Source organism: Sturnira hondurensis, unplaced genomic scaffold (genome assembly GCF_014824575.4).
Source record: "Sturnira hondurensis isolate 20B ecotype Veracruz unplaced genomic scaffold, ASM1482457v3 Scaffold0022910, whole genome shotgun sequence".
Taxonomy (NCBI): Eukaryota; Metazoa; Chordata; class Mammalia; order Chiroptera; family Phyllostomidae; genus Sturnira; species Sturnira hondurensis.
This window is the reverse complement of record NW_028095541.1, coordinates 7,117,349-7,130,687: the sequence shown is the minus strand read 5'-3', so window position 1 is coordinate 7,130,687 and position 13,339 is coordinate 7,117,349. Positions and strand designations below refer to the sequence as shown.

At 39.1% G+C, this 13,339-nt stretch overlaps 1 protein-coding gene across 3 annotated transcripts in view; it reads left to right on the top strand.

Moving 5' to 3' along the window:
• The window catches only part of N4BP2L1 (NEDD4 binding protein 2 like 1), a 29,173-nt gene that overhangs the window by 11,220 nt on the left and 4,614 nt on the right, over positions 1 to 13,339 (top strand). For all 3 annotated transcript variants that reach the window (XM_037037082.1, XM_037037083.1, XM_037037084.1), the window contains exon 2: positions 12,987 to 13,114. In XM_037037082.1, coding sequence (XP_036892977.1) covers positions 12,987 to 13,114 — 128 coding nt within the window. The remainder of the gene's footprint in view (positions 1 to 12,986; positions 13,115 to 13,339) is intronic.

Below are 13,339 nucleotides of genomic sequence, written 5' to 3'. Positions count from 1 at the left end.
AGAAAGTCTGATGCCTCCAGCTGTTGTTATTCTCTCTCAGATTGATTTGTCTAGTTTGGGGTCTTTTGTAGAGTCATATAAATTTTAGGATTTTTTTGTACTCTTTCTGTGAAAAATGCCTTGAAATTTTGATAGGGATTGCATTGAATTTGTAGATGGCTTTGGGTAGTATGGACATCTTAGCAATATTAATTCTTCTGATCCATGAACATAAAATAGCTTTACATTCCTGTGTGTCTCTGCAGTTTCCTTCATCAAAGACTTGTAGTTTTCAGTGTACAGATCTTTCACTTCCTTGGTTACTTTTATTCCTAAGTGTTTTTATTGCTTTTGATATTATTCTGAATAGAATTATTTTCCTTATTTCTTTTCCAGATGTTTTGTTTTGGGGTGTAGAAATGCAACTGATATCTGTTAATTGATTTTGTGTCCACCACTGGTCTTAATTTATCATCTGTAACCTGTGAATTACTAACAGTACTTATATTACAGATATATTTGAGCATTATATGAAAAGCATAAAGCCAGAATAGTGCTTAGAGCACAATAAGCACTTAATAAACATTAGCTATGTTTATTGTTATGCTGATAATATAACATAGCAGTTAAAAGCAATGGACTAAGTCTATAAATCTATATGATTTAAAAATATAATTTTCCTTCATTTATTCACTCAAGAAATATTTACAGACTCATAGATGGAGAACAGATGATAGCTAGTGTGGGGAGATTAGAGGGTGGAGGGATTGAGCAAAAAAGAAAAAGGACTCATGGACGTGGACAACAGTGTGGGGATTGCTTGGGATAGGGGGATGTAAGGGGACTAAGTGGTAATGGAAAAATTTAATAAAGATTATATATTCAAAATAAAAAAGGAAAAGAAATATTTATTGAGTATCAACTGTATTCCAGTTAGTGTTCTAGGTACTTTGAAATCACCAGTGAACAAAAACAGACAAAGATCTCGCCCTCAGGGACCTTATATGTCAGAGGTAGGGATGTAAAAATAGAATGAAATTGTGTTATTTCAGGAATTTGTAAGTGCTGTGGAAAAGGGAGAAGAGAAAAGAGAAGGACAGTAAAGGTGTTTGGGATTGCCAGAGTAAGGGTGGAGGTTGGTTGAATTTTAAGCCAAAACAAATATGAGAAAATGTAACCAATTATCAGCTCCTGGTGATGGGTATACAGCTGTTTGTTACAGTATTTCTTTTGTATTTCTATTATTTTTTCTCAAAATTCCTCTCTATGATACAAGAGAGAAAAAAACAATGAGTCTGAAATATAAAGGGAACTGGCCAAGAAGCAGAAAAATGTGGAAGGAGCTAAATGAGATATACTTTTTAAAAAGAATCTAATGTAAATACTGGAATTTTAAAGTCCATTAGAGATAGAAATGAGCAAAATCACAACACAGAAAATTAAAGTCACATAGAAGACAAGGGTGAGAATAAATATAACCAAATAAAACCAGAAAAAAATATACCCAAAGAAACAATTGCAGATACAATAGGACATACTTTTGAGTAAAGTCCCAAACAAAAGTGTTAAGAAATACATTCAATACCTAGACATATTCTGGTAAGACTGTTGTAAAAGCTGTTAATTAACTACCCCTACTTCCTTAGTTCCTTTTTGTTAGGTGCAGCAATGTGCCAACTTTGAACCTGTTTCCCAGCCCCTTGCCTCTTCCTGCCGTATAGAATATGGATGAGAGCTGGATCTGCAGTGGCACCCTGTGCCCACTTGGAGACACAGGAGAAGGAATGCGAGCTGCCCGCTAAGAAACACACATTTAGTGCTTACATGAAGGATGATCAAAGCAAAAAGAAAGATGGTATACACCGGGGCCCATGCGGTACCAGCTCTGGATTCTACTTCTGGATCCCTTTCTCTACATATATATATTTAAAAAGCCACTGTGATCTGAGTTTTCTGTAAAATGCAGTTGAGCCCACTTTTCACTGAAACAAATTTGAACTATAAACATCTGTGGAAAGGAATTCTCAGTAATTCTCACTCAGCCAAATTGCACATGGAAGACAACGAGGGCATTCTCAGACGCGCGTGCTCACAAAGTACATAACACCCGTGTGCCCTCTGTACAGACATCAGATGCAATTCTCTCAGCACCGTGCCCAAGCTTTGTAAACCTGGATGAGTTATTTACTATCTTGAAGCCTTGGTTTCTTTATCTAATAACTGTAGAAAACATTATTTACTTTATAAAATTGTTAATAAAGGTTAAAGACAGTTAACATATGCCCAGTACTTTGGTTAGTGCTTAGATCTCTTGGGGGGGAAAAAAAGAAAATTTATTGGAAGAATCAACTTTACCATGAGAAGGATCAAAACATCAAGAAGGAGATATATTTTATTTGATATTGTTCAGAAATATCTCTACAAGAAAATAGAAAAATAAAAGTTTAAGTTTTATAAAGGAATGATGTGCTGGTATTGAATATAATCAAGAAAATATTGGAAAAGAGGATAATGAAGAAGAACTTACACATCAAGCTTAGTGGAACAAAATATCAAAGTCAATGATAGGCCTAATTATTTGTTATTTAGTATAGAATAAAATGTATTTTAAAACAATGGGGACTTGATCAATTAATTATTCATTCAGTGGTTTGGGGATAACCAAGTTGCCATGTGGGGGAAAAAAACAAGTTAAATCCTTAGCCAATGTCACATGCCAGAATAAAATTTTGAATGGATTGGGGAATACAATGTGTTAGAACACAGATGAATATTTACATAAACTTGGGGAGGGAGAGATTGTTTTAAATGTATTAAGAAACGCAGAAAAAAAAAGAAAGGCAGAAAATAGAATATAAAAGAGACATACATGTGACTATAAAAGTTTCCAAAAATTTAGACTCTTATCTTAGAGTTTTGTTATAAACAATTAAAAAGTAATTGATGTACTCAAGAAATTTACATATTTACTAAGAAAGGCATACATCTCCCAGTAAGGAGGTTTTATTAACAATCAGACAAGGACACAGAAATGCAATTCACAAAAGAATATCTTGAAATGACCAGCACACAGCCTTGCTGGTAATCAAAGAAGTTGGGGACACACTAAATACCTAATCATCAAGCACTGATTAAGTAAATTACGGTAATATCCATAGGGATACCTATGTCATAAACATTACAAATGTCACAATGATACTTCATGAAGTGGGAAATAATTACTGTAAAAATAAGTTTGATGAAAGTTGGTATGCTCTATGTTTCTGTTTTTATAAAACAAAACATCAGATGAAAAAGAAGTTATATCTACCTATCTCTCAATCAATCAGTCAGTCAGTCAGTCAATGATCTCCTGGAGAGAAGATCAAAATGTTAATATTAATTATTTTTAGATTAGGGAATATAGAAGCCTCTCTTTTGTGGTTTTTGGTTTCAAACTATTCTGTAGTGAATATGTATTTCTTTGTTAATTAGAAAAGAAAAACAATATATATGTATATATGTGTGTGTGTATCCTCGCCCAAAGACATAACATGACTATTGATTTTAGAGAGAGGAGAAGAGAGGAAGAAACACTGATGTAAGAGAGAAACATCAATCAGTTGCCTCTTATACATGCCCCACTGGGGACCAAACCCACAACTTAGGCCTGTGCCCTGACTGGGAATTGAACCCTCAACCTTTCAGTTTGTGGGACAGTGCTCCAACTAAGTGAGCCACACTGGCCAGGACCAGATAATCAGTATTTTTAATGTTTGTCTAGACAAAGACACAGGAGATAGCTTGAAGGGATACCCACTGACCATATTTGGGACAATTTGAGCATCATAAAGAATAACAGTGGGAAGGATTATTAAAAGGGAAGGGAAAGTTCTTTATAAGACAATGCCACCTAGTAAATTACATACTGAGAAAATCAATATTCTGCACTCTCAATGTAATAAATTGCCAGACATTCATTAGCAGTGAGGTAAAGATCATTGAGGGAACGGTTGTTGGGGTTTTACAGTTTGACATCCCCCCACCCCCGCCACATTACATAATATCACAAATGGAGAGATGTGGCTGACACCACCTTTCAGCCAAGTGATCAAACTTAGCACACATTGCTGTTTGTGCAATCAGAAGTAAACAAATGTCACCTCCGTAGTTTCCAAAATGTTTAACCTGGATCTAATCATGAGGAAACCACCAGACATACCCACAATGTGAGGCATACTCAAGTCAACTGACCTAGACTCTTCAAAAAGCAGAACCAAAGAGGGCATGAGGACAATGCAAGATTAAAAGATCCTGAAGAGACATAAGAGCCAAGTGCAGTACTTGAACCTATGGCCAATATTATTGGGACCCCTGAGGAAATTTAAAAAGATATAAAATTTAAAATTTACTAACATCAGCTATTATAATTTAATGTTAATTTTTTAGATGTGAAAATGTTATTGTAGTTATGTAGAATGGTCTTATTCATAGGAGACACCTGACAAAGAATTTAGGAACAAAATGTCATGATGTCTTATTTTTTTAAATGGTTTATCAAAAAATATACATTTCTGATGTGTATTTTGATGTGAGAGACTTCTGGTTAAGAAGACAATGTAGGCAGACATGGCTCACCTCTTCACACCACCACATCAAAATTACAACTAAAACAGAGAACAACCATTACTCAGGAACACCATAAATAGAGTTAAAAGGAATTAATTCTACTTGACAACTACAGAATTAAAGAAACCGCATCCATCTAGACTGGTAGTAGGGGTACAGACATGGAATGGGCTGGCCCCACACTCACGTGAATAAAAATTTGAGAGGGATGTCATGGGAGTGAGGAGTCCCAGGCCCACAACAGCCCCGCCCCCCCCCCCCCCAGCCCAGGATTCCATTGCCAGAAAGATAAGTCCCCACAACTTCTGGCTGCAAAAACCAGTGGGGATTGAGTTGGTAGAGAAGGCTGCTGGAGCCCTAAGCATTTCCTTCTGGGGAACCAACACACAGACTCACCTACTCAGACTTGCTTTTCTGAGATTCAGCATTGGGGTGGCAGCTTGAAAGGCACCAGTGGCAGACAGGGAGAGACTGAAGTGTCTGGCATCAAGGCGAGCAGAGGCCATTGTGCCTTTTCTAAATCCTCTCCGCACAGAGCCAGCAAGCTGGTGCCATATATGAGACTCCATCAACCTGGCCAACACTATTTGACCCACTTTGGAGATCCCCAGAGACTCTGCCTCAGCAGAGTTTACAGACCCACCCAGTTTACAGACCCACCGAAGCTGTTTTTCCATATGAATGGCTGGTCTTGGTCTTGGCTCATGCTTCACAACTTCCTAAATCCTCTCAAATGAGCAACAGCTGGCCTCTGTGAACCCCAGATCCAGCACTAGCAGCAGCCACCAGCCTAGATCACAGCTTGGCTTTGCCTGGGAATCTCCAAGTCCAGCACAAGTAGCAGCCATCTCAGAATGCTTTACAGCTCAGGCAGGGTGCCCTGGGCGAAACACAAGTTGGGGCTGACCTTGGCCTACACCACCCCGGAAACTGGGGAAGCACCCAGTGGATAGCTACAGACCACTCTGGAACATTACCACCCTCTCCCTGCACAGCTGATCCTCCATGGAGGGTGGAGGTTGGTGGTCAGTGGTCACAGCCAGTCCTTGCAGCTGACAGGCCTGGGAAAATCCCTCCCATCTATCTGCCAAAAGCAACCAAGGCTAACTATAAGAGGAGGGTGTATTCAGTCCACACAAAGAATGCACCTTGAGTACCCAGCTTGGGTTATAGGGGAGGCTGTGCCACTAGACACTACAGGACACCTACTACATTAGGCCACAAAACCAAGATATGGAGCCAAAGCAGCTCTACCTAATACACAGAAATAAACACAGGGAGGCTGCCAAAATGAGGAGATAAAGAAACATGGCTTGAGTGAAAGAACAGATCAAAACTCCCCAAAAAGAACTAAATGAAATGCAGATAAGCAATTAATCAGATGCAGAGTTCAAAACACTGGTTACAAGGATACTCAAGGAACTTAGTGAGGACCTCAGCAGCATAAAAAAGACCCAGTCAGAAATGAAGGATACAGTAGTAGAAATAAAGAACAATTTACGGGGAAGCAACAGTAAAGTGGATGAAACAGAATCAAATCAATCATTTGGAACATAAGGAAGCAAAAACCAACCAATCAAAACAACAAGAAGAAAAAAGAATCTCCCTAAATGAGGATAGTACCATCAGCCTCTGGGACAACTTTAAGAGGTCCAACATTTGCCTCATAGGCACCAGAAGGAAAAGAGAAAGAGCAAGAAATTGGAAATCTATCTGAAAAAATAGTGAAAAGGAAACTTCCCTAATTTGGTGAAGAAAATAGACATGCAAGTCCAGGAAGTACAGAGAGTCCCAAATATGATGGATGAAAAGAGGCCCACTCCAAAACCCATCATTAATAAAAGGCCAAAGGTTAAAGAGAGACTCTTGAAAGAGAAAAGAAGTTAGTTACCAGAAGGTTCCCACATGGGAGGGGTGTGGGGGAGAATGGGTGAAGAGGTGAGGGGATTAAGAAGTATGAATAGGTAGTTAAAGAATAGCCATGGGGATATAAAATACAGTACAGGAAAAGGAGTAGCCAAAGAACTTAAACAAATGACACATGGATATGAACAATGGTGGGGGGATTGCCTGAGGGAGTAGGGGATGCTGGGTGGAGGCACAGGGAAAAAATCAGAACAACTGTAATAGCATCATCAATAGAATACAATTAAAAATGCATATGTGAGAACTAGAATAAATAATCCAAAAATTTATATGGAACCACAAAAGACAATAAATAGTCACAGCAATCTTTAAAAGAAGAACAAAGTCAAAGGAATCATGCTACCTGATATCCAACTATACTACAAGATTGAAGTAGTCAAAACAGCATGGTACTGGCCTAAAAACAGAAGCATAGATCAATGGAACAGATAGAGAGCCTAGTAATAAACCCATGCATATATGGCCCATTAATATTTGACAAAGGGGGCATACAATGGGGTAAAGACAGTCTATTCTATTCAACAAATGGTGCTGGGAAAATTGGACAGATACATATAAAAAAAAAACAAAAAAAAGAAACTAGATGACCATCTCATACCATATACAAGAATAAACTCAAAATGGATTAAAGATCTAAATGTAAGACCCAGTACATTAAAACTCCAAGAAAAAAACATAGTAAAATCACAGATTTTTTTAAGTAGCGTTTTAAAAATATATCTCCTTGAGAATGGGAAACAAAAGAAAAAAATGGGGGAAAAAGGAAAACAAATGGGACTATGTCAAACAAAAGTTTTTGCACAGCAAAGGAAACCATCAACAAAATGAAGAGATAATTTGCTGAATGGGATAACATACTTGACAAGGGGTTAATTTCCAAAATATGTAAAGAACTTATACAACTCAATAACAAAACAAAAACAATAACAAAAACCCCAAATGATCCAATTAAAAAAAATAGGCAAAGGACTCTGATAGACACTTCTCCAAAGAAAATATCCTGATGGCCAATAGACATATGACAAGATGCTCAACATCACTACTTGTCAGAGAAATGCAAATTAAAACCACAATGAGATATCACCTCACACCTGTCACAATGGCTATCATCAATAAAGCAACAAACAACAAGTGTTGGCAAGGATATGGAAAAAAGGGAATCCTTTTGCACTGATGGTGGGACTGCAGATTGGTGCAGCCACTGTGGAAAGCAGTGTGGAGTTTCCTCAGAAACTTAAGGATAGAACTGCCTTTTGATCCAGTGATTCCACTTTTGGGTATGTATCTGAAGAAACCCAAAGCACTAATTCAAAATAACATATGCACCCCTATGTTCATTGTAGTGTTATTTACTACAAAATATGGAAGCAACCCAAGTGCCCATCAATAGGCAAATGGATTTTAAAAAAGCTGTGGTACGTACATACAATGGAGTATTATTAGGCCATAAAAAGAATGAAATCTTACCATTTGTGACAGCATGGATGGACCTAGAGGGCATTATGCTAAATGAAATAAGTTACTTGGGGAAAAACAAATACCATATGATTTCACTTATATGTGGAATCTAAAGAACAATATAAATGAACAAACAAAACAGAAGCAAATTCATGGTTGCCACAGGGGAAGAGGCCTGGGGGAATGGGTGAAAAATGTGAATGGACTGAGAAGTACAGATTAGTAGTTACAAAACATTCCCTATGATGTACTTTATATCCTCATGTAAAGTACAGCGTAAGGAATAGAGTCACTAATATTCTAATAACTATGCATGATGTCAGGTGGGTACTGGAAATATCAGGGGGACCACTTTCTAAAGCATATGATTGTCTACCCACTATGTTGTACACTTGAAATGAATACAAAATATAAACTGTAAGTGAAAAATTAAAAAATATATATGTGAGAGGCAAAATGTTAACAACTGGTGACTGTAAATGAAGTATTCATTGTATTACTTTTAATGTGTATCCATAGGTGAACGTTTCTAAATATAAACCTTTGTGGAGGGGGAGTTTCCACCTTTGTAGAAATGACAGGAGAAAAGCATAAATGAGACTTGAGGGGTATGGCAAACAAGTGCATGTGTAGACCTTGTTTGGCTTTTGATTCAAACCAGCCCACCATAGGAATATGTTTATGAAACAACCAGGGGAGTTTGAATACTGAAAGGGTATTTGGTGAAATGAAATATGAAGCTGGTGAGATTAGATTCACCATCTGATAACTACAGAAGCTGGGCTGTGGGTCCATGGGGAATGCTTGTATTATTCTGTCTACTTTTGCATGTCTGAAAATTTCCAAAATGAAAAGTTAGGGAGTACAACTCCAAATTACATAGTAACATTGTACTTTGTGTATTTCCATGGCTTTCTATTATGGGATAAAAGATTGCACAGAGGAATGGTAAGTTGTGAAATCAAGGGTAGTACCTGAGTTTGTCCCTACAAACTCAGTGATTTTAATTGAATTTGGCAGGGAGCCTGGGAAGTGAAGGTTTTGTGGAAGTATTGTGATTGACCACCATAAAGAAAAACTAGCGTTGGGGCATGTCCTTACCACTTCTAAAGCACATGGAAGGGTATTTATGGCTTTATTCAAGTCTGAGAATCTCAAGGCAGTGTGTTTAATTAGGTCTTTATTAGCTGGGAGAGCTTCTATTCTCCTGAACATTTGAGATGCTATGGGGACTGCCCATGCTAACTGAACATTTAGGTGAGGATAGAACATGTTTTTGAAGGAATGATCATTCAGGAAGATCACGCCCGCCCCCCCCCCCCAATTCCATAGCTGTGCAGGAGCTGCTTGTTAAGAGAACCATGTAGGCTCTAGTCAGACATGCCTTAGGTCAGCAAGTGGTCCAGCCCCATAGTGGTTCTAAGCAACTTAACTTTTCGTCTCAGGTAAAATTTTGCAATCAAGGAGGACAGTCGTTTCTTTGTTGTGATTTGTTTTTGTTTTCTAGAAGGGTACAGGACTCAAATACGGTGTGAACTGGACACTCATGCCTTAAAGCTTTTAAAAGGAAACATCAGAGAGTATTCACTATCAATAGATGATATAAGCCATAAAGAAAGAGGGAAACAAGAGTCAGTAAGGTTATATATAGGTAAAGACATACTCAACTCTGCAAATGGTGAAAAGTCGAAACAAAACCTGTGAGTGGCAGACTTTGGAAAACAAATGAAACCAGACTTAGAAAGGCTATTAAATCTGGCACCAAAAAGAAAAATAAAGATCTTGGAACTGATATCCATAGTTGCTTAAGTTAGTACCCAAAAGAAGGAAAATGAGTTATACACTATTTAACTTCTGAACATAGCTTTCATTTTATAGACTAGATAATATTGATGAAAATAACTTAGAAACTGTAAAGTGTTCACAAATATAAAATATACACACCTGATAATGCCTTCAGTGCTGTCCTCAGACTGTTTCTGTGATGTCTTTGTAATAATTGTGTGCATAAGAGATTCAAGTTTGGACTGGTGATTTGGGCTTTTTAATTTGAATATCTGTAAGGTCAAGTAAAAGACATTTATATGGAAACCATGAATTTCTTTCATCAAATCGTCTTTATACTTCTCTTTCATATCACTTCTGATATATGTGGCAGATTTTAAATGGCCACCTTTCTTACAGTTTTTTTCTACTCAGTCTCCTACATTTCAATGCGGTCAACAGTGACTTGCTTTGACGAATACATGCAGCGGATGCATGGCAGCTTCCACTCTTGCCTTCTTTGAATGAGTGAAGAGGCCTGGGTGAGCCTGGGTGAGGACGAGAGACCGTGTGGATGACAGTTGGTGGGCAGCCAGCAACCCGGACAGCATGAGGCCTGTGCTACACAAGTGGACTCCGACAAGACCTCAGAACTGCCCAGCTGAGCCCAGCCAAAATGCTGATTCACAGAACAAGTTCATCCCCTCTCCACGCCAGACACATTCCAGGATCTGGGGATGACCATCATGTTCCACTTCTATCAACTGCTCTCAGCACCCTCCACTCTGATGTGATCATTGCTCATTGGACGTTTCTCTGGTTTTCAGGCCTCATGTTGACCTGGCCACTCCTCTCTGGACATTCCCGCTTGCTGACTTCCTCTTTAATTTGTGTAGTACTCAAATTGAAGCATTTTAAATATGATTTGTACTTTTACTGCAGTGTCTTTGTTCTCATTTTTCCCATCACTTGCTCATAACATATCCTGTAGTAGGAGCTTCCTCCTTAGTTCCTTCCCCAAAAGGCAACGTTTTCCTCATCCCTCAAGGTCTCCTTGACAGAGCTTCTCCATCAGAGCTTGTTCCCGACCCTGCGTCCTCATAGGACGCATGTACCCAGCTCTTTGTACTGGGCGTTAGGCCAGTGGGCAGGGTCTGGTTCCTTGGCTGGGCTATAAAGTCCTTGAAAAGTTACTTTATTTTTGTACCTTAACACTGCATGGTATGTGGTACATATCAAGTGCTCAAAAAATGTTTGAGCTGGATACTTATCTAATATTATTTGGGTATTAAAATATATTATCTTCTGGCCCACTTTTCCCTCACAAGGTTATCAAGAGACAGTCACATTCCTGTTTCAGTCAAGATTTGGGACCATGTCTACTGAATTTTCTTGTTTATCACCACAACCCATTAAGAAAGAGAATTTTTTTGAAATTACTTTTTCAGCTATCAGTGCTACCTTTTAAAAAAGTTGCTGTCCAGTCCTCCAAAATTTTTGACAGAGACATTTGTTTAGTATGTGTGGAATTTATTCATTTTATTTTGGTCTCCCGCCTTTCTCGTATCCACTCGGAGTAACTGCAAGATTGTGCACATCCTGATGTGTTTCACTACCATGGCATGTAAAACAGTCTGGTTTGCTAACATGACCTCTTTTGTTATTAATTAAATAGCAGTACTTTGCAGTTGTAAAGTGCCTTACCATATGCATGTTTTCCCATACCTTACCTCATCTGAATGATGCTAGCAGCTCTGTTTAATCCGTGTTTTTCAGTTAAGGAAACAGAAGTTTAAAGAGATAGGTCACATGACCGGGAAGGGACCAAGGCGAGACGTGAGAGATGTAGGTGCTCATTCACCATCTGCAGCGCCAGTGCCTCACATTCATTCCATTCTTTCCTGATCAGAGATGATGATTCTTGATTGAGAACAAATGAGAGTTGAATAGCTTTGCTTTCTTTTTACATTCCCTGCCTTTGTCATTCTTCTCTTTCATTCCTCCAACTTTTAAGTACTCTATGTTTTTATTCTGAGCAGGCTTTGAATTTGTCTTGAAGGTAGAATCAGGTTGGCAAATAGGGATAAGAATTAGGCTGGCTGTAGGGATAAGGGAAAGAAACACACCGTGTCAGGGGTTGCCCTAGGTGCTTCCCCAGGTTATGAGACCATTGTCATCATCAAGCAAGATGGATGTCACCCCCTGGATTTTCACAGATAAGGAAGTGGGTAACTTGTTACCTAGCACAACAGCCATCTCCCCCAAAAGAGTCTGAATGAGCATTCCAAGTAGAAACTTGATATGTGCAGAACTTGATATGCTTAAAATTTTTTTTTTGCTTTAAAGGGGGTGGGGGAGGGAGTACTCTACGGTAAATTTATTTTTACATAATATTTTAATATTTAGAGTGAGTTACAGAGGTTTTCCAAGATGTGGGGCGTGTTGGATCTACCTCTTCCCTCCCCCACTGTTTTCAGGTGGTCTCACTGCTAACGTGAATGTGTTACCTAGTAGGGGTAGTACACACACATCACTTTTATCTGCATTACATACCTGAACAAGAATTAGTTTCTGAGATGGCTCCTTAGAAAGAACAGAGTTCCAGTAGATGGGACCCAGGACAGCTTAAGGGTGAGTCTAAGGGTGAGGAGAAGGGCACTGGGGTGTCCCAGAGAACTGGCAGCAGGAGCTGGGGCCCGTCAGAGAAGATTGTCATCACACCCTCACCTCCCAGTTTCCTCTAGAGTTGGTTCCATTGCCACAGAAGTCAGTGATGATGACCAGCACTTCTCAGTTCCAAGAGTTGGGCAACTCACACAGTTGCCTCTCGGCCCACGCCTGCCTCCTAGGAAGGAGTGATGCCTTCTACAGATACAAAATATTTCTGTGTGAAAAAATATATTTTGTTTATGTATTTAGAGAGGAAGGTAGGGAAAAAGAGGCAGAGAAACATCAACGTGAGAGAGAAACATCGATCGCTTGCCTTTTGCACGCACCCCAATTGGGACCAGGTCTGCCACCCAGGCCTGTGCCCTGACAGGGAATACACCCGGCAACCTTCTGCTCTGTGGGATGATGCTCGACCACTGAGCCTCTCTGGCAAGAGCTAAGCATCTCTCTTTGTAAACTGAATTTCCGCATCTCAAAACTCATGGTCTCTTCATTACAAACTACTAAATACCAGAGACAGAAGGAGATGCTTTTCTATAATGCACGATCATAAAACAATCTCTTCTTTCCTCACTTTCCAGACAACTGCAACATGACTTCCCCAGGGCCCTGATTTTCAGCACGGACGACTTCTTCTTCAGGGAAGATGGTGCCTATGAGTTCAATCCAGACTTCCTAGAGGAGGCTCACGAATGGAACCAGAAAAGAGGTGACAAATTCCTTTCCAAACTCCTGGGAAATCCTGTTGTGCACCTAGATTATAGCTGCTGTAGAATGAATATGTTTTATCGAAGGAGTTTAATCAAAAGTTCTGCCATTTTTCCCCCCAAACAGAACGCCAAACCTCCCTAAATTCCAGGAAAAAGAAAATGATCGATAATGGGTCCTGAAATAGGTGGCATTAACGTTGTGTGATGAGGACATGCTGTAATAA